This window comes from Nerophis ophidion, linkage group LG06 (assembly GCF_033978795.1).
Source record: "Nerophis ophidion isolate RoL-2023_Sa linkage group LG06, RoL_Noph_v1.0, whole genome shotgun sequence".
Taxonomy (NCBI): domain Eukaryota; kingdom Metazoa; phylum Chordata; class Actinopteri; order Syngnathiformes; family Syngnathidae; genus Nerophis; species Nerophis ophidion.
The window spans coordinates 66889065-66907733 of NC_084616.1; the positions used below are offsets into that span (position 1 = coordinate 66889065).

The 18669-nt window shown below is 39.7% G+C and overlaps 1 protein-coding gene across 3 annotated transcripts in view; it reads left to right on the forward strand.

The window, feature by feature from the left end:
* txndc16 (thioredoxin domain containing 16) overlaps nt 1–17915 on the forward strand; it is a 34027-nt gene extending 16112 nt beyond the window's left edge. For 2 of the 3 annotated variants that reach the window (XM_061904663.1, XM_061904664.1), the window contains 11 exons: nt 1242–1302; nt 1394–1526; nt 1594–1740; nt 4511–4570; nt 4643–4847; nt 7182–7318; nt 7389–7473; nt 10143–10281; nt 10498–10685; nt 14256–14446; nt 16891–17915. In XM_061904663.1, coding sequence (XP_061760647.1) covers nt 1242–1302; nt 1394–1526; nt 1594–1740; nt 4511–4570; nt 4643–4847; nt 7182–7318; nt 7389–7473; nt 10143–10281; nt 10498–10685; nt 14256–14446; nt 16891–17093 — 1549 coding nt within the window. In that variant the 3' untranslated portion in view covers nt 17094–17915. The remainder of the gene's footprint in view (nt 1–1241; nt 1303–1393; nt 1527–1593; nt 1741–4510; nt 4571–4642; nt 4848–7181; nt 7319–7388; nt 7474–10142; nt 10282–10497; nt 10686–14255; nt 14447–16890) is intronic. The other variant, XM_061904665.1, reaches the window with a different exon arrangement.
* Nucleotides 17916–18669: the final 754 nt, after the last annotated feature.

Below are 18669 nucleotides of genomic sequence, written 5' to 3' on the forward strand. Positions count from 1 at the left end.
AGCATATTTTTAACATTTGTTCTTTTCTCATTTCTTCCACCACCCTGTCTTCCCATCTCTACTTTAGTCCAGTCGGTTTACATATCTTCCTCCAATCCTTCTTCCTTCTTTACTATCCTCTTTTATCTCGATGCAGTCTCAAGAGTCTCTTAAAATAATACACGTCATCTCAACAGGAGCACCAAAGTTCAAACAAGATGGCTCCCCTGACTTATGACTTTTATCATTTCAAATGTTGGCATTTCATACCAAAATAAACTTTTATAAACCACCACCAAGGGACGTTACGCAACATTCTAGTAAATACTCTTCCAAAAAATACATCCTGGCCTAAACTTCAGTTAATCTTTGATGTTCAACATTCATAGTTAAAATTGTAATTTGTTATTCGAGTTGTTCTCTCATACCAGGTGTAACATTCAAAGCATGCAGTGATGCTCAAAAACTGACACATGTTGAACGAAGTAGTTTTAGAATAGGTACAAAATGGTTTCATACAGTACTAAAGTTCACACAACAAACCCATCCATTTCCACCTGACCTCGCCTCTTTCTAAATTTTAGAGCCTACTTTGGCCCGCAAGTAAAAAAAACGCTCGCTTAAGGCCAAGTACAAAAAACGCTCGCTTAAGGCAAGTGGCAGAGGAGCATAAGCGGTAAAACCAACTGGCTCAGAAACAACTTATTCCCTAAAACTCTTAGACTGCTCCATAGTCTCCCTCTGCTCTTCTTTATACCCTCACCTCCTCCCACACTAACTGCACAAATTCTTATTTATTCCTCGTTCCTCGCCAGATAGTCTTGGTCATTCTCTTAGTTAAGTGCTTTATGTTATTGCCTGTTTATTATTTATTACTGTTTTTCTTTATCGCCTATTTTTTATTTATTACTGTTTTTTTAGTTACTTGCCGGTACATGATTCCAAATTTCGTTCCGTACATGTGCACATGTCGACTTGTCCAGGGTCTATCCCGCCTTCCGCCCGATTGTAGCTGAGATAGGCACCACCGCTCCCCACGAACCCAAAGGGAATAAGCGGTAGAAAATGGATCGATGGATGGAAATGTGCACATGTATACGGGTATAACAAATAAATCTCTTTGAATTTTAAAATCCTTGAATACATAACCTGTGGTCTTTGAATCCTAAAATCCTTGAATACATAACCTGTGGTGTAGTATTATGAATATTTGTAGTAAATTTTGAGTTAGGCCATTGGAATAAATTTGTGTTTGTTAACAGGAAGAGCCCGGCGGTAAAAACACCCAGTCAATATAACGCCGCCTACAGACTGTCAGAGAAGGTGTAGTAAAACTGTAGTACACAATTAGGGATACTCTATATTTTTGTTTTGACTTTCTTGCTTTTCAAAACTACTGTACTTCTACTTCTAGGGCTCTGAGGTCAAGTATTTAACGTTACGCAGCATGGATGAGCTGCTGGAGTTCTTCCTACATGATCAAGAAGAAGAACTGCCGGATGAGGAGTTGGAAGGAGGAGATAACAACAATGAAGATGTGTTTGATGGTAATACGGAGAGAAGAACAGCTTAAACACACGCCAGGGATAAATTAGATCTTTTTTCTTTCTACAGGCAAGTTAGAGGATGAGATTTCATCTTCTGTGTATGAGAACCGGGGCCACTTGGTGCACATGGACTCAATTACTCTGCTGACACCTGAGGACTTCCCTGCTGCATTAGCTCAAAGTGGCCTCAAGGTGGTGCTCTTTTACCTGAAATGTAAGTCTTGAAGGGCTCATATTTTGCAAACTCCACTTTTCTTACCTGTTAGCACCTGTTTGTTAAATGAGATACCCACAAGTCCTGAAAATTTAAATTCAGACCATGGAGACGTGGAAATACCGTATTTAAAAACAATTCTGCAGTGTTCCAAATGTAGTTTGAGATTTGCCAACAATTGTGACGGAGATTCAAATGTTGCGTCAGCAGACCCAGTCTATCAATACCTACCGCGGTGAAAATGGCTCTAACATTAGCCGCGTCGTTAGCATTGAGTAGTACAAGTCCCGCCGCGTTGTTGCTGTTGTTATCGTCCGACATTGCTAACGTCAAAGGCTCACTAATGTGGAGATGTGTCATTATAAGGCAGGGGTAGGGAACCTATGGCTCTAGAGCCGGATGTGGCTCTTTTGATTACTGCATCTGGCTTTCAGATAAATCTTAGCTGATATTACTTAACAAGATAAGTAATGAATAATTCCGCTGGTAATTACAGTGTTAAAAATAACATTCAAAATACAAAACATTCTCATGCATTTTAATCCATCCATCTGTTTTCTACCGCACCTGTTCAACAAGTATTTTATTAATTATTGGTTTGCTTAAAAATAACAATTTTATTAAAAGATGCGAGGCTTAATATACTCTAAAAATGTTGGTTTTACTTTTAAATGTACGTATTTAGTTGTATTCAGTGTTAAAAAAAAAATTAAATGGCTCTCATGGAAATACATTTTAAAATATTTGGCTTTCATGGCTCTCTCAGCCAAAAAGGTTCCCGACCCCTGTTATAAGGCATGAGAAGAAGATGAATTGCATACGCAGTTTTACTCTCCACTTTACTGGCAGTCAGGCACATAAACATCAGCATGACAGTGGTCAATATCTCTATATCTATATTGTGTTTAACGCAACATAATATATAAAAACAACAAATAAAGTACTTTAATACATCCATTTTTTATATTGCTTATTCTCATTAGGGTTACAGGTAGGCTGTAGCCTAACCCAGCTGACATTGGCGGCGTACACCGAGACTGTTCGCCAGACAATCACAGCTGTAATACATTTAACACATAAATACAAACCCCGTTTCCATATAGGTTGGGAAATTGTGTGAGATGTAAATATAAACGGAATACAATGATTTGTAAATCATTTTCAACCCATATTCAGTTGAATATGCTACAAAGACAACATATTTGATGTTCAAACTGATAAACCTTTTTTGTTTTTGCAAATAATCATTAACTTTAGAATTTGATGCAAGCAACACGTGACAAAGAAGTTGGGAAAGGTGGCAATAAATACTGATAAAGTTGAGGAATGCTCATCAAACACTTATATGGAACATCCCACAGGTGTGCAGGCTAATTGGGAACAGTTGGGTGCCTTGATTGGGTATAAAAGCAGCTTCCATGAAATGTTAAGTAATTCACAAACAAGGATGGAGTGAGAGTCACCGATTTGTAGGCAAATTGTCGAACAGTTTTAGAACAACACTTCTAAACGAGCTATTGCAAGGAATTTAGGGATTTTACCATATACGGACCGTAAAATCATCAAAAAGTTCAGAGAATCTTGAGAAATCACTGCACGTAATTGATGATATTACAGACTTTTGATCCCTCAGGCGGTACAGCATCAAAAACCGACATCAGTGTTTAAAGGATATCACCACATGGGCTCAGGAACACTTCATAAAACCACTGTCAGTAACTACAGATGGTCGCTACATCTGTAAGTGCAAGTTAAAATTCTACTATGCAAAGCCAAACCCATTTATCAACAATATCCAGAAACGCCGCCGGCTTGGTTGGGCCCGAGCTCACCTAAGATGGACTGATGCAAAGTGGAATGGTGTTCTGTGGTCTGACGAGTCCACATTTCAAATTATATTTGGAAACTGTTGACTTGGTGTCCTCCAGAACAAAGAGGAAAATAACCATCCGGATTGTTATAGGCGCAAAGTTCAAAAGCCAGCATCTGTGATGGTATGGGGGTGTATTAGTGCCCAAGGCATGGGTAACTTACACATCTGTGAAGGCACCATTAATGCTGAAAGGTCCATACAGGATTTGGAGCAACATATGTTGTCATCCAAGCAACATTATCATGGACGCCCCTGCTTATTTCAGCAAGACAAGTGTTACAACAGAGTGGCTTCGCAAAAAAAGAGTGTGGGTACTTTCCTGGCCCGCCAGCAGTCCAGACCTGTCTCCCATCAAAATTGTGTGGCACATTATGAAGCGTACAATACGATAGCGGAGACCCCAGACTGTTGAACGACTGAAGCTCTACATAAAACAAGAATGGGAAAGAATTCCACTTTGAAAGCTTCAACAATTAGTTTCCTCAGTTCCCAAACGTTTATGGAGTGTTGTTAAAAGAAAAGCTGATGTAACACAGCGGTGAATATGTCCTTTCCCAACTACGTGTTGCAGCCATGAAATTCTAAGTAAATTATTATTTGCAAAAAAAAAATAAAGTATATGAGTTTGAACATCAAATATCTTGTCTTTGTATTGCAATCAATTGAATATGGGTTGAAAAGGATTTGCAAATCATTGTATTCCGTTTATATTTACATCTAACACAATTTCCCAACTCTTATGGAAATGGGGTTCGTAAAACTTGATTTAAGACTTAATTTAGGCCAAAAACATGTGAACTTTGTTTTACTTAAGCTGCTTTCGAGTGAAGCCGTAAAATACAAAACGCCAAGTTGCGAGGGATGACTGTTAACTGTGGTTTCTATTGCTACCTCCAGGGGATGCTGTTTCAATGGCCTTCCACACCTCCTTTCTACAAGTGGCTGAGAGACTTGCAGGTAATCTCCCAACTATTGTGCCATAATACAAGTAGTGTGGCTCATGTATTTTTTGATTACTACACGTTGTAGATAGTGGTGTTGAAGGTGTTCACATGAGTGCAGTGGATTGTGGGGAATGGACTGACCTCTGTGCAGCTCAGCCCGCAGCCTCTCTCCCAATCTCATTCCCTCCCATCAGCGCCTTTCCAAGTGTGCTGCTGTTCCGTCCTCAGGAACCGATCCAGGTGTACCGAGGAATGCTGGGATACCATGCGCTTCATCGTTTCATTTTGCTGTGAGAGGCTTGTGCTTTCTTTACATTTCAACAATTGCTGTAAATGGAAAAAAAAAACATACAGTATATGTACTGTATGTTTTACTGATGTAAAAGGTGTACTATCGCACACCTTTTACATCAATCAGTAGTATATAAAAAAAACACATCACAAATGTCTTGTATGTGCTGTAGCTATCATTATTCTTTAAATAGATTGCACTAATATGGGTTAACGCATCATAGCTTTATTTAGCAATGTCCTGGTACAGATGTAGACTGCTGTCAACAGTATACTAAGTATCAGTGCCACCTATTTTTCTATGATTCCACCTTTGAGTTTATTGCAGTATTACTTTTTTATTCTTCATGTCACAGGTAAGCTGGTTCATTCCAGCTGACTTACTGTCGGGCAGTTATTCTCAATTAGTGGGGCACGGTGCAATGCCGGGGTGGGGGCACGTGTGACCTTGGGGAACATGCTTTTTTAGTTGTACCAAAATATGATAAAGCGTATATAGCACTTGGCTTCACTGTAACCACAGTGCGAGACGAGGAAAGAGTGTGTTGTTTGTTTTAATGTTAATAAACTTGTATACAGGTATAGTTATAACAATAGCCAAGTCCAGCACGATTAGCTAGTATGAATGTACTGATATTTTGGTTTACTTTTACATATAAGAAACACACACACACAATATAGTGGGGTCAAAGAACAACTGCAATGCGATCCCTTCTCACCGATTATTCATGATAATCCATACAATTTTATAGTGTCACCTCAGTTGTTGTTATAAGTCAGTTCCTAAGTGTCCACTTAAAACCAAATCATATGCAAAGTGAAGCTATTTTTCCTACAGTATAAGAAATAATGTAAAGCCAGTTAATCCATTCCAGATACTTTCTTTACACTCTTGTTGCAGTATATTCAAGAAGGCATGACTTCAACTGATGCAATCACACAACTTTATGGCACAACACCTCACACTGCTGTGAAGTAGCAACCTTATATGCTTACATGTAGTGTTACATTCTCTCAGCTCAGTGGCCTTGTGGTTAGAATTTCCGCCATGAGACTGGAAGGTCGTGAGTTCAAACCCCGGCCGAGTCATACAAAAGCCTATAAAAATGGGACCCATTGCCTCCCTGCTTGGCACTCAGCATCAAGGGTTGGAATCGAGGGTTAAAAAACCAAATGATTCCCGAGCGCGGTGCACGCTCCCCTCACTTCCCAGGGGGTGAACATGGGGATGGGTCAAATGCAGAGGACAAATTTTAACACACCCAGTGTGTGTGTGTGTGTGTGTCTGTGTGTGTGCGTGTGACGATCGTCTGGACTTTAACTTAAACTTCTTTGGCAAACTGTCTGCTCACCCGTGCTCCCTTTACATCTGCATGCGATACAAGGTCGAAGTAATCTTCCAGGCAATCTGAGCACACCAGGTGCATTTAAAGTGGCGGACCGCAAGAAACATATGTATCTCTCTTAAGCACTAGCAAATTCCATCTCTGGCACCAAGGTGTCAGTGCAAGACCAGGCTCATACAAATCTACATAGGGCAGTACCTTGATTGTCTGCCAAGACTTACTTTAGTAGTGTAGTGCGTTCAGTGACAGTCTGATAACTCGGGCTGTAAGGCTCTTGTTGACTTTGCTGGGACTATCACTGCATGCATGCTACAACTTTATTTAGGTTCGGGTTATGGTGGCTTATTTCGCAGCCGTACTTCATAAAAAAAGTGCAGAGACCACGTCACCAACATGTGTTTAACCGTACTAAAACCGAAACAGTGTACAACAGTAGGAAAACCCTGAAATATATTTGGTGAAAATATTCATCAAAGAGAGCACAGTACCAAGTCAAATATATTGTGTATTACATACTTGGTCACTAAAGATGATTCTGATTCCTACTTTGATCCTAAAACTGGTACATATAAAGACCGAGATATGACTGTAGTAATGAAATTAGCTATAATGAAGAAAGCTTTGACATTTGCGTCCCGAAAGGAATGTTTGTTTTGGACATGAATACAGCTGTGATAAAGTAGCAAAATGCATGTGATGTTGACCATGAAATATATCTTCATCCAAATAAACACACACTTAAAATGCTTTATAAGCCATGTATAAACATCCACAAATCGACATAGAAGAAAAAATATAGAAACAAAATAGTCAGTCATATTTGGGATAACTCACGTGACTGTCAGATGACAACCACACCTAAATGTCTCCTATAGTTCATTTAGGAATTTGATGAACCCAAGCGCACAACTATAGGAAACATTTTAGAGTGTTTCCGACACATGGGTCATTATTATTTACTAAGAGTGTGTGTTGTCCTTCATCCAGGAGCCTCGTGGTCTCTCCGCAAGCACTATCTATTCCAGAGGAAATAACATCATTCCTTCATGAGGTGCCACATCCTCAGCTAGCGGGCTACAACCCCGACAGAGTGCTGGGACTGTTCCAGACACACACACATTCACGTAAGAGAGGAGGGTAGTGGGTTGTGTGATGACACGTGTGACGCCATTGTGACATCTCTTTTCTTGGCAGGTGTATCAGTGTTTACCAAAGCAGCAAAGTCGTTACGAGGCAGGGTGCTGAGCGCGCTGCTGACAGATGGGCTGGCACAGGAATGGTAGGCCTTCCTCCTTTTTAAATTCCACATAGTTAGAAAATGTTTTCTTTTTGGCCAGTTTGCTGCAGTCATATGTAAATCTTATTTTGGTATTTTCAATAGCCAAAATGTGGCCTTGTGGAATTTGTGGTTGGCATAACAACAACATGCATCTTATGTTATTGTAAAGTGCAGTGATTTTCAAACTGTGGCAGAGTTTTGTATGGAAAGTATGGCCAACTAAACGAGAGGCGCCATCTTTGCTACCAATGATGAGTGCGGGAGCATGCAATCACAGTCGTTCTGTTGTTCGTTTTCCTAAGGAAATCCATCAAAATAGCAATTGTAAACATAATCCAGCTCATAAATGTAAAATAAAATATGTTTTAATTCATCAAAGTATAATTTTGTGGCTGTATTTGATGCATTCTTCTGCTACATTCATGTAGTTTCCTGACCAGCAGGCTCTATAACACGCACCAGACGATGGAAAAAAAAAAAAGTACAAAAAAATTCACAGAATGAACACAAAAAAAACCTCATTACCCTCATTTTGCCAAAATCTTCATTTGCTTTGGACCAACAATCTCAAAGAAATTATAACTTTTGTGTGAAGTATGTCAACTGTGGTGGCTGCCTCCAGGAAAGTGGACAACCTTGCCTTGTGCCCCTCATAAGATGAAACCTTGGAGAGATTTTGCTGTTAGTTCTAATTGATGCTGTAGGAAAACTGTATAGAACCTTGATCCATGCGATAAATGAATCTCTAAATCCAAATTTTTGCTGAGTAGCTAGAAACAATTTCCAATTTACTCTCATGTTTTTTCAGCAGCGAATGAAACAACAGCGGTTTTTAGATTTTGACTAACAAAATAGGACGTACTATATATGGAGTGACTTCTACTAATCTTTGAGCTAATACTTTGCAGATAATTTTAAACTTAACATTAATCAAGGAGTTTGGCCGGTAACTGGACAGAAGTGTTTGGAAGGAATGAGTTTTCTTTCATCTCTAAGGCCATTTTTGTAAATATTGGAGCCATCAGTGATCAGTATATTTTGTACAATACTTTGTTGATGCACCTTTGGCAGAAATTACAGCCTGAAGTCTTTTTGAATACGATGCTACAAGTTTGGTATACTTATCCTTGGGCAGTTTAACCCCATTCCTTTTTGCAGCACCTCTCAAGCTCCATCAGGTTGGATGAGAAGTGTTGGTACACAGCTATTTCTAGATGTCTCCAGATGTTCAATCAGATTCAAGTCTGGGCTGTGGTTGGGCCACTCTAGGACATTTACAGAGCTGTCCTGAAGCCATTCCTTTGATATCTTGGCTGTGTGCTTAGGGTCGTTGTCCTGCTGAAAGATGAACCGTTGACCCAATCTGGGTTCAAGAGTGCTCTGGAGCAGGTTTTCATCCAAGATGTCTCGGTACATTGCAGCAATCATCTTACCCTCTGTCTAGTCTCCCAGTTCCTGCTGCTGAAAAACATCCCCACTGCATGATGCTGCCACCACAAAGCTTCACTATAGGGATGGTATTGGCCTGGTGATGAGCGGTGCCTGATTTCCTCCAAATGTGATGCCTGGCATTTATGCCAAGGAGTTCAATCTTTTTTCTTTAGACCAGAAAATTTAGTTTTTCATGGCTTGAGAATCTAGGTGCATTTTGGCAAACATTTTACCAAGCAATGGCCCGGTAAACATACCATACAGGCCTGATTGGTGGATTGCTGCAGAGATGATTGTACTTTTGTAAGGTTCTCCTCTCTCCACAGAGGAATGCTGTAGCTCTAACAGAATGATCATCTGGTTCTTGGTCACCTCCCTGACTAGGGCCCTTCTCCCCCGATTGCTCAGTTTAGACTGCTGGCCAGCTCTAGGAAGAGTCCTGGTGGTTCTGAACATTTCCATTTACCAATGATGGAGGCCATTGTGCTCATTGGCAGCAGATTTTTCTGTACCCTCTCCTACCTTTGTGCCTCAAGATAATCTTGTCTCGAGGTCTACTGACAATTCCTTCAACTTTATGCTTAGTTTGTGCTTTGCCATGTGCTGATTAGTGTAGGACCTCATATATAGACAAGTGTGCCTTTCCAAATCATGTTTGACCAACTGAATTTACCACAGGTGGACTCTAATTTTGTGAAATAAACATTTCAAGGAGGATCAGTTGAAACAGGATGCACCTGAATTCACTTTTTAGCTTCATGGCAAAGGTTGTAAATACCTATGCACATTTGATTTTTTTGTTTTTTATTTTGAATACATTTGCAAAAATCTTTTAAAAAAACTTTTTCACATTTTCATTCTAGGGTATTGTGTGTATCATTTTGAGGAATAAGGCTGTTACATAATAAAATGTGGAAAAAGTGAAGCGTTTTGAATCCATTCCGGATGAACTGTATGTCTGGATTTTTCAATCAAGTATGTCCATCGTTTAAGAAAGTTGATAAAACAGACTGCTTTGTATTTCACTACTTGAATATAGTGCTTTGTCCCGCAAAATATTCTGTTAATGTTGGCCATTTCAAACAAAAATGCATGAGTCAGCGGTTTAACTGCTATACAATGTGTGCGTGTGTGTGTGTGTGTGTGTGTGTGTGTGTGTGTGTGTGTGTGTGTGTGTGTGTGTGTGTGTGTGTGTGTGTGTGTGTGTGTGGTGTGTGTGGTGTGGGGGGTCTTTACAGGGCTGCAGACCACGCTGTCCGCCTTCCTGCAGTTTTATTATTTCCATCGTGGGGTCACTCCCGGCCCTCTGTATTGTCAGTGTCCTCTTCTGTAGATGACTTGCTGTCCGATATTGACGCCGCATTGCTAGATCCTTTGGTAGGTTTTACACTTTGTCTGTACCTGTGTTTTTCTTTGCAAGCAATAGCTGGGCGATGCCTGTAGGAAGGATGAAATGCGCAAATAAATACTGCACATTTTAAATTCAGGACTGCATTGCCAAAATGGATACTGACGTATTACTTGATGTTATTACTTGCCTTGTGTATTCTCCTGTATTAATGGCACTTGTTTTTGCCTCCTTTGTGTCTTGAGCCTGAAGTGACAGTGGAAAACCTGCCATCCTTCCTCAGCCTGGGCAAAGCTCTTCTTTTGCTGTTCGTTGGGGAAGAGGAGGACGAGATCGGGCTGAAGCAGAACAAGGCACTGGTGGAGGAGATGAAGAGAGTACAGGATTTGGGAGGCGACAGGATGGAGCGATACGTGACCTGTTGGATCCACCTGTATGCTGAATTTATGCTTGTGTGTGTGTGTGTGTGTGTGTGTGTGTGTTTAAACTGGGTCCGTCAAAGTTAACACGTCAACTCATGCTTAACCATGTATGAATGCATATTAATCACACAATTTATTTTAACTGAGCATGCTCGATTACATCAATGGGAACAGCACATTTTTATATTGGCTATGACTCACAATCCTTACGTAAAACAAGAACACATATGTGTTTCTTTTTTTATGCATACTAACTCGTAAATAAACATTAGCATTTGTCAGCTTAACAATGAAGCCAATGGGAGTCGCTCTATTCCTCCAAAAACCTCCATTACCATTTTATGCTGTGGGTATATATGTAATGTAGTAACAGGCACATTCATAAAAACAAATATTTATGTATTTTGCTTAATTTAATTCAAGTCACAAAATATAAATGAGGTATGGTTTGCGGATTTTAGATGTTTTACTCCCATTAGCTGTCACTCCCATTGTTTAGCCACCTCTATTTTATGACTAAGAATGCATAAAAAACGACATTGTGTATTCTTGTCTTTCATAGGAATTGTGAATGATTAGCAAAATTCCCCCAAAAAAGGGCAGTTCCCCTTTACCTGAAAAGTTAAACAGGTTGCTATGAGTCCGACCGGTGTGTTTGCTGGCAAATTTCTCTTTAAATTACACCACAAAGAAATGTAAAGTTAAAGTACCAATGATTGTCACACACACACTAGGCGTGGTAAAATGTGTCCTCTGCATTCGACCCATCCCCTTGATCACCCCCTGGGAGGTGAGGGGAGCAGTGGGCAGCAGCGGTGCCGCGTCCGGGAATCATTTATGGTGATTTGCGCATATTGCAGCGATATATTTTCCTATCATCAAAGCACAACAAGTTTAAGTTATTTTAAAGCAAAACATAGTACATCCACAACAAGCAGTGGACGACAACACTGGTGGAGTGTACCCTTGTGATAATCTGATTTTTAAATTATAATCGTTTGAACTCGGGATGTGCCGATCGACTTTCAACAAATAGCATTAACCGATTTTCATAAATAAGTATGTGATCGCCATTACCGATGAACGTCTTTTAATGTCGAACACAAACGCTGGAGGGTTTAGTGCGTCTGCCTCACAATACGAAGGTCCTGAGTAGTCAGGGTTCAATCCCGGGCTCGGGATCTTTCTGTGTGGAGTTTGCATGTTCTCCCGGCGACTGCGTGGGTTCCCTCCGGGTACTCCGGCTTCCTCCCACATCCTAAGACATGCACCTGGGGATAGGTTGATTGGCAACACTAAATTGGCCCTAGTGTGTGAATGTGAGTGTGAATGTTGTCTGTCTATCTGTGTTGGCCCTGCGATGAGATGGCGACTTGTCCAGGGTGTACACCGCCTTCCGCCCGATTGTAGCTGAGATAGGCGCCAGCACCCCACGCGACCCCAAAGGGAATAAGTGGTAGAAAATGGATGGATGGAGACTGCTGATAGGTCAGCATTGTCACGGCTCGAAGTACACAACAAATAAGGAGGGTGGATCCATCCATAAATTGGGTAATATCAGAATATGGTCGACAGTGATTAGGTCAATATTTTTATTGTTGCAAATTCAGGGGATAATTAAATGGACAAAAGAGGACTTTGAGGGGGGGAAAGGATTTAAATGAATAGTAGATGGTAGGTTTTGCTCTAGTTTACCAGTTACTTTGTAGAGTACTAATTACTTTGATTTGCTTGCCGTTTGAATTGTATTTCATAAAAAGAATAAGGACATTGTTTAAATATTGCGCCGATGTTTTCAAACTGTCAATAGAACTCCCAAAAATAAATAGAAAAATCTACAAGATATTACATGTGATCGGTATCGGAATTAGTGTCAGAAATAACTTAACCCGAACCACTAATCTGAACAACCCAAGTTTAAACTTAAGTCACAGTATTAGCACGTTTCATTTGAGCCTTATGTTACAGTACATGTGTAAGTGTGGAGAAGTGATTACAATACAGTCTTTACTGCGTGCATGTCGGTCGGACTAATCTCCTGCAAGCCAACCACGGATGCACAGCGTGTGTGTGCATGTGTGCACCCCAAATGTAACTGGAGATCGCATCAAAGTTGTTTGGCTAAGCTCGGCGTGTATTTTATGTTTGCAGCCCCAAAACTGTAAATAAAACACCAATGATTGTCACACACACACTAGGTGTGGTGAAATTATTCTCTGCATTTGACCCATCACCCTTGATCACCCCCTGGGAGGTGAGGGGAGGAGTGGGCATATGAGACAAACTGGTGGTACAACTTTCAATGAAACATGACTACACAGCTACACTGCTTCTTAATAAGAACATCATCTTATTGGCAACCTTGGATTGCTGACTTTGTGTCAGCATTTTATTATAATATGTAGTAATAGCAATATGCAGTAATAATAATATTGTATGGAATAGGGGTGTGGGAAAAAATCGATTCGAATATGGTGTGCGATTCAGAATCAATTCTCATTTTTAAAAAATCGATTTTTATTATTTATTTATTTTTAATTTTAATTGTATTTATTTATTATTATTTTTTTTTATCAATCTAACGAACCACTACACAGCAATACCATAACAATGCAATCTAAGTCCAAAGCCAAACCTGACCCAGCAACACTCAGAACTGCAATAAACAGAGCAATTGATAGGAGACACAAACACGACACAGAACAAACCAAAAGTAGTGAAACAAAAATGAAAATCATCAACAACAGTATCAATATTAGTTATAATTGCAGCATAGCAGTGATTAAAAATCCCTCATTGACATTATCATATTAGACATTTATTAAAAAAAAAGAACAATAGTGTCACAGTGGCTTACACTTGCATCGCATCTCATAAGCTTGACAACACACTGTGTCCAATGTTTTCACAAAGATAAAATGAGTCATATTTTTGGTTTGTTTGATAGTTAAAACAAATTTACATTATTGCAATCAGTTGATAAAACATTGTCCTTTACAATTATAAAAGCTTTTTAAAAAAAAAATCTACTACTCTGCGAGCATGTCAGCAGACTGGGGTAGATCCTGCTGAAATCCTATGTATTGAATGAATACAGAATCGTTTTGAATCGGAAAAATATCGTTTTTGAATCGAATCGATATATTATCGAATCGTGACCCCAAGAATCGATATTGAATCGAATCGTAGGACACCCAAAGATTAACAGCCCTAGTTTGTAGTAATGGCAGTATGTAGTAATAGTAATACTGTATGTTGTAATAAAAATGTGTAATACTAATACTTTATCTAATAATGGTATTATGTAGTTATAGTAAAATGTAATAAGTAAAATGTGTAAATGGTAATATGTAATAAATATAATATGTTGTATAGTACTAATAGTATTATGTAATAAAGTGTGCAGTTCTTGTACACAATAGTTCTTGTTTTAAACACAGTAAGTCCCTTAGCTTCTTCAGCTTCAAACAATATTAAAAATAATCATTTTGTTATGATCGACAGCTAAATAAAACATGCCAAGTAAAATATTGCTTTTGGTTTCTTTAAATTTGACACATATTGTTGATGTTGTATTGCAGTGGCCGTACCCCAGTTGGTATGTCAGTCCTGGGCTCCTATCTGGACTCGATGCCCCCCCTCCCGACACTGCTTCTCGTTCATTTGCCCACCGAACAAGGAGTTTACCAGTACCCACCCTACACCTCCATCGTGGCCCAGTCAGTCCTGAAATGGCTGCAAAGGGTGGAGGAAGCGCAAGAGTCTCCTGCAGGTAAGTAAGAAATACATCCCAAAGGACAAACGTGTGTTTTAAAAGCAAGTTGAGTGATGCGTTGGCATGAACGTCCTTTCCTGCCATTAAGTGATGTGAACGTAAAGGGTACCATGCTCTTAACAAAGGCCAGCATTGATTGCAAAAAAACAAAGATAGATAGATAGATAGATAGATAGATGGTACTTTATTGATTCCTTCAGGAGAGTTCGCTCAGGAAAAAAAAAAATTCCAACAGCAGTGTACAGAATATATATATATTTTAAAAAGTAAATCATAAATAATGAGTTGAGATGAGTGTCCCATTGCTATGTTTTGCATATTTACTAAAGCAAGATCCAAATAGCATCTTACTAATGTGAACTGTCCAACAATCCCAAGAGGGTCATAATGATAATAATAGACACTCGTTAACAGCGACTCAGGGTCTCTGTCAGAGTTTAAAGTAGAAGAAACGCTTACCTCATTTCCTTTCTCTTTCTGCTCTAATGGCTCTGTTTTGTTTAGTAATGAAACTTTCTTTGCAGCCGCAAATAACACTTATCATCTGAGTGCATAGTTGGCTAATGTTAGTTATACGGTAATTAGAATACTGTGTGGCAGCACATTCTGTGCATAACGATCACCAAATTCTCCAGTGTGCCATACAAGCTGGAACGTCATGCAGACACACTGAAACTTCCATTTAGCTATACGGGGACAAGAGAAATGATCTGCTTCAATGTTTGTGATTTACATGCTGACGCCAAGGAAGTTCCGAACCCTTCTTAGTGCAGGTCTAGATAGAGATGAGTTAGGAAATTGTGTTAGATGTAAATATAAATGGAATGCAATGATTTGCAAATCATTTTTAACCCAATTTTCAATTGAATGCACTACAAAGACAAGATATTTGATGTTCAAACACATAAACTTTATTTTTTTTTTTGCAAATAATAATAAACTTATAATTTCATGGCTGCAACATGTGCCAAAGTAGTTGGGAAAGGACATGTTCACCACTGTGTTACATCACCTTTTCTTTTAACAACACTGAATAAACCTTTGGGAACTGAGGAAACTAATTGTTGAAGCTTTGAAAGTGGAATTCTTTCCAATTCTTGTTTTATGTAGAGCTTCAGTCGTTCAACAGTCCAGGGTCTCCACTGTCGTATTTTACGCTTCATAATGCGCCACACAATTTTGATGGGAGGCAGGTCTGGACTGCAGGTGGGCCAGGAAAGTACTTGCACTCTTTTTTTCCAAAGTCACGCTGTTGTAACACGCGCTAAATGTGGCTTGGCATTGTCTTGCGGAAAAAGATGGCGCTTAGATGGCAGGTAAGTTGTTCCAAAACCTGCATGTACCTTTCAGCATTAATGGTGCCTTCACAGATGTGCAAGTTACCCATGCCTTGGGCACTAATACACCCCCATACCATCACAGATGCTGGCTTTTGAACTTTGCGTTGATAACAGTTTGGATGGTTCGCTTCCCCTGTGGTCCAGATGACACGAATATTTCCAAAAACAATTTGAAATGTGGACTCGTCAGACCAAAGAACACTTTTCCACTTTGCATCAGTCCATCTTAGATTATCTCGGACTCAGAGAAGCCGGCGGGGTTTCTGGATGTTGTTGATAAATGGCTTTCGCTTTGCATAGTAGAGCTTTAACTTGCACTTACAGTTGTAGCGACCAACTGTATTTAGTGACAGTGGTTTACTAAAGTGTTCTTGAGCCCATGTGGTGATATCCTTTCGAGATTGATGTCGGTTTTTGATACAGTGCCGTCTGAGGGATCGAAGGTCACGGTCATTCAATGTTGGTGTCCGGCCATGCCGCTTACGTGGAGGGATCTCTCCAGATTCTCTGAACCTTTTGATGATATTATGGACCGTAGATGTTGAAACCTCTAAATTTCTTGCAATTGCACTTTGAAAAACGTTTTTTTCTCACGCAGTTGTGGAAAAAGGGGTGTACCTCACCCCATCCTTTCTTGTGAAAGACTGAGCATTTTTTGGGAAGCTGTTTTTATACCCAATCATGGCACCCACCTGTTCCCAATTAGCCTGCACACCTGTGGGATGTTCCAAGTAAGTGTTTGATGAGCATTCCTCAACTTTATCAGTATTTATTGCCACCTTTCCCAACTTCTTTGTCATGTGTTGCTGGCATCAAATTCTAAAGTTAATGATTATTTGCAAAAATAAAAACATTTTTATCAGTTTGAACATCAAATATTTTGTCTTTGTAGCATATTCAACTGAATAGGGGTTGAAAAGGATTTGCAAATCATTGTATTCCATTTATATTTACATCTAACACAATTTCCCAACTTATATGGAAACAGGGTTTGTATGGGACTTCAGTATATTTGTACATTATTTTTTACTTTGAGTGTGGAATCAGTATGACTTATTGTTTAAATGTGTTTATACATTTGATTGATTGGTTGGTCTGTAGGAATGTTAAACAACGATGACTGGCCCCCCACTGTGGACTTCTATGACTTCCTCAAAGTTATGGATGAGGAGGAGCCCGGCTTTGCCAGCCAACACAGTGCTGAAGACGAGGACGAAGAAGAGAATGTGGATGCGGCCGAGTCAGGCTTGGAGGAAGAAACGTCAATGGACCCTTCGTTCCACATGGATCGCTCAGAGTTATAACAAAGAATATTTTCTTATTCCGCAGCTAGCGTCATCGCCGCACAACCGAAACCCGCTCAATCACCTGTGATTGACAGGCCATCCAACCTGGTCCTGGATTGACTTGAAATGTCATACTGCTTTTGCCACAGTTACCTATTTTTATACTGCTGAAAATAACCGATAGTGACGTTGGACCTCGGGTGTAGCGACAGAAGTACGGTAATGTCTTATCGTGACTGCCTTACAAAGTGCAGTAGTCCAAAGAACAAACGAAATAAACATACAACAGCAACTCTTCTCAACAGACGACAAACCAAAGGCGACGATAAAAACAAAAACAGAAAGGCTGACAAGAAGACAATGAAAAAGTGGAGAAACAGGGATATGAATATTATGTGATAACAGATACTGGAGGCGTACATAGAAGGGAGAACCCACACTCAGTTCTTGTCATGGAACCAAGTACCATGGAAGATGAAAAGGAACAATCAGGCATTTTCCTGCCGCAGCCTCTGTGCTTACCAACACCGCTAATTAGAAAGCAGCTGCAGGTGTGCTCCACCCCGCACCGGAAGTAAAGAAAAAAAAAAACAGTTTCTCTCAAAATCATTAAGCTAAAAAAAAATTCTAATTTAAACTCATGTCACAACGACATGGACCATAAAGGTTGTGATTGATGTTTGTGATATATAATGTGTGTGTTGTACACTGGGTAGGTAAAAACTGTACATTCACTTTCATCCAATCAAAAATTGAAATGTGAGTTTAGACCTGAAATGTCCTTCAGGAATACAGTGGGGCAAAAAAGTATTTAGTCAGCCATCGATTGTGCAAGTTCTCCCACTTAAAATGATGACAGAGGTCTGTAATTTTCATCATAGGTACACTTCAACTGTGAGAGACAGAATGTGGAAAAAAAATCCAAGAATTCACATTGTAGGAAGTTTAAAGAATTCATTTGTAAATTATGGTGGAAAATAAGTATTTGGTCAACCATTCGAAGCTCTCACTGATGGAAGGAGGTTTTGGCTCAAAATCTCACGATACATGGCCCCATTCATTCTTTCCTTAACACGGATCAATCGTCCTGTCTCCTAAGCAGAAAAACAGCCCCAAAGCATGATGTTTCCACCCCTATGCTTCACAGTAGGTTCGGTGTTCTTGGGATGCAACTCAGTATTCTTCTTCCTCCAAACATGACAAGTTGAGTTTATACCAAAAAGTTTCATTTCGGTTTCATCTGACCACATGACATTCTCCCAATCCTCTGTTGTATCATCCATGTATCCATTTTGGTATAAACTCAATTCGTCGTGTTTGGAGGAAAAAGAATACCGAGTTGCATCCCAAGAACACCATACCTACTGTGAAGCATGGGGGTGGAAACATGCTTTGGGGATGTTTTTCTGCTAAGGGGACAGGACGATTGATCCGTGTTAAGGAAAGAATGAATGGGGCCATGTATCGTGAGATTTTGAGCCAAAACCTCCTTCCATCAGTGAGAGCTTTGAATGGTTGACCAAATACTTATTTTCCACCATAATTTACAAATACATTCTTTAAAATTCCTACAATGTGAATTCCTGGATTTGTT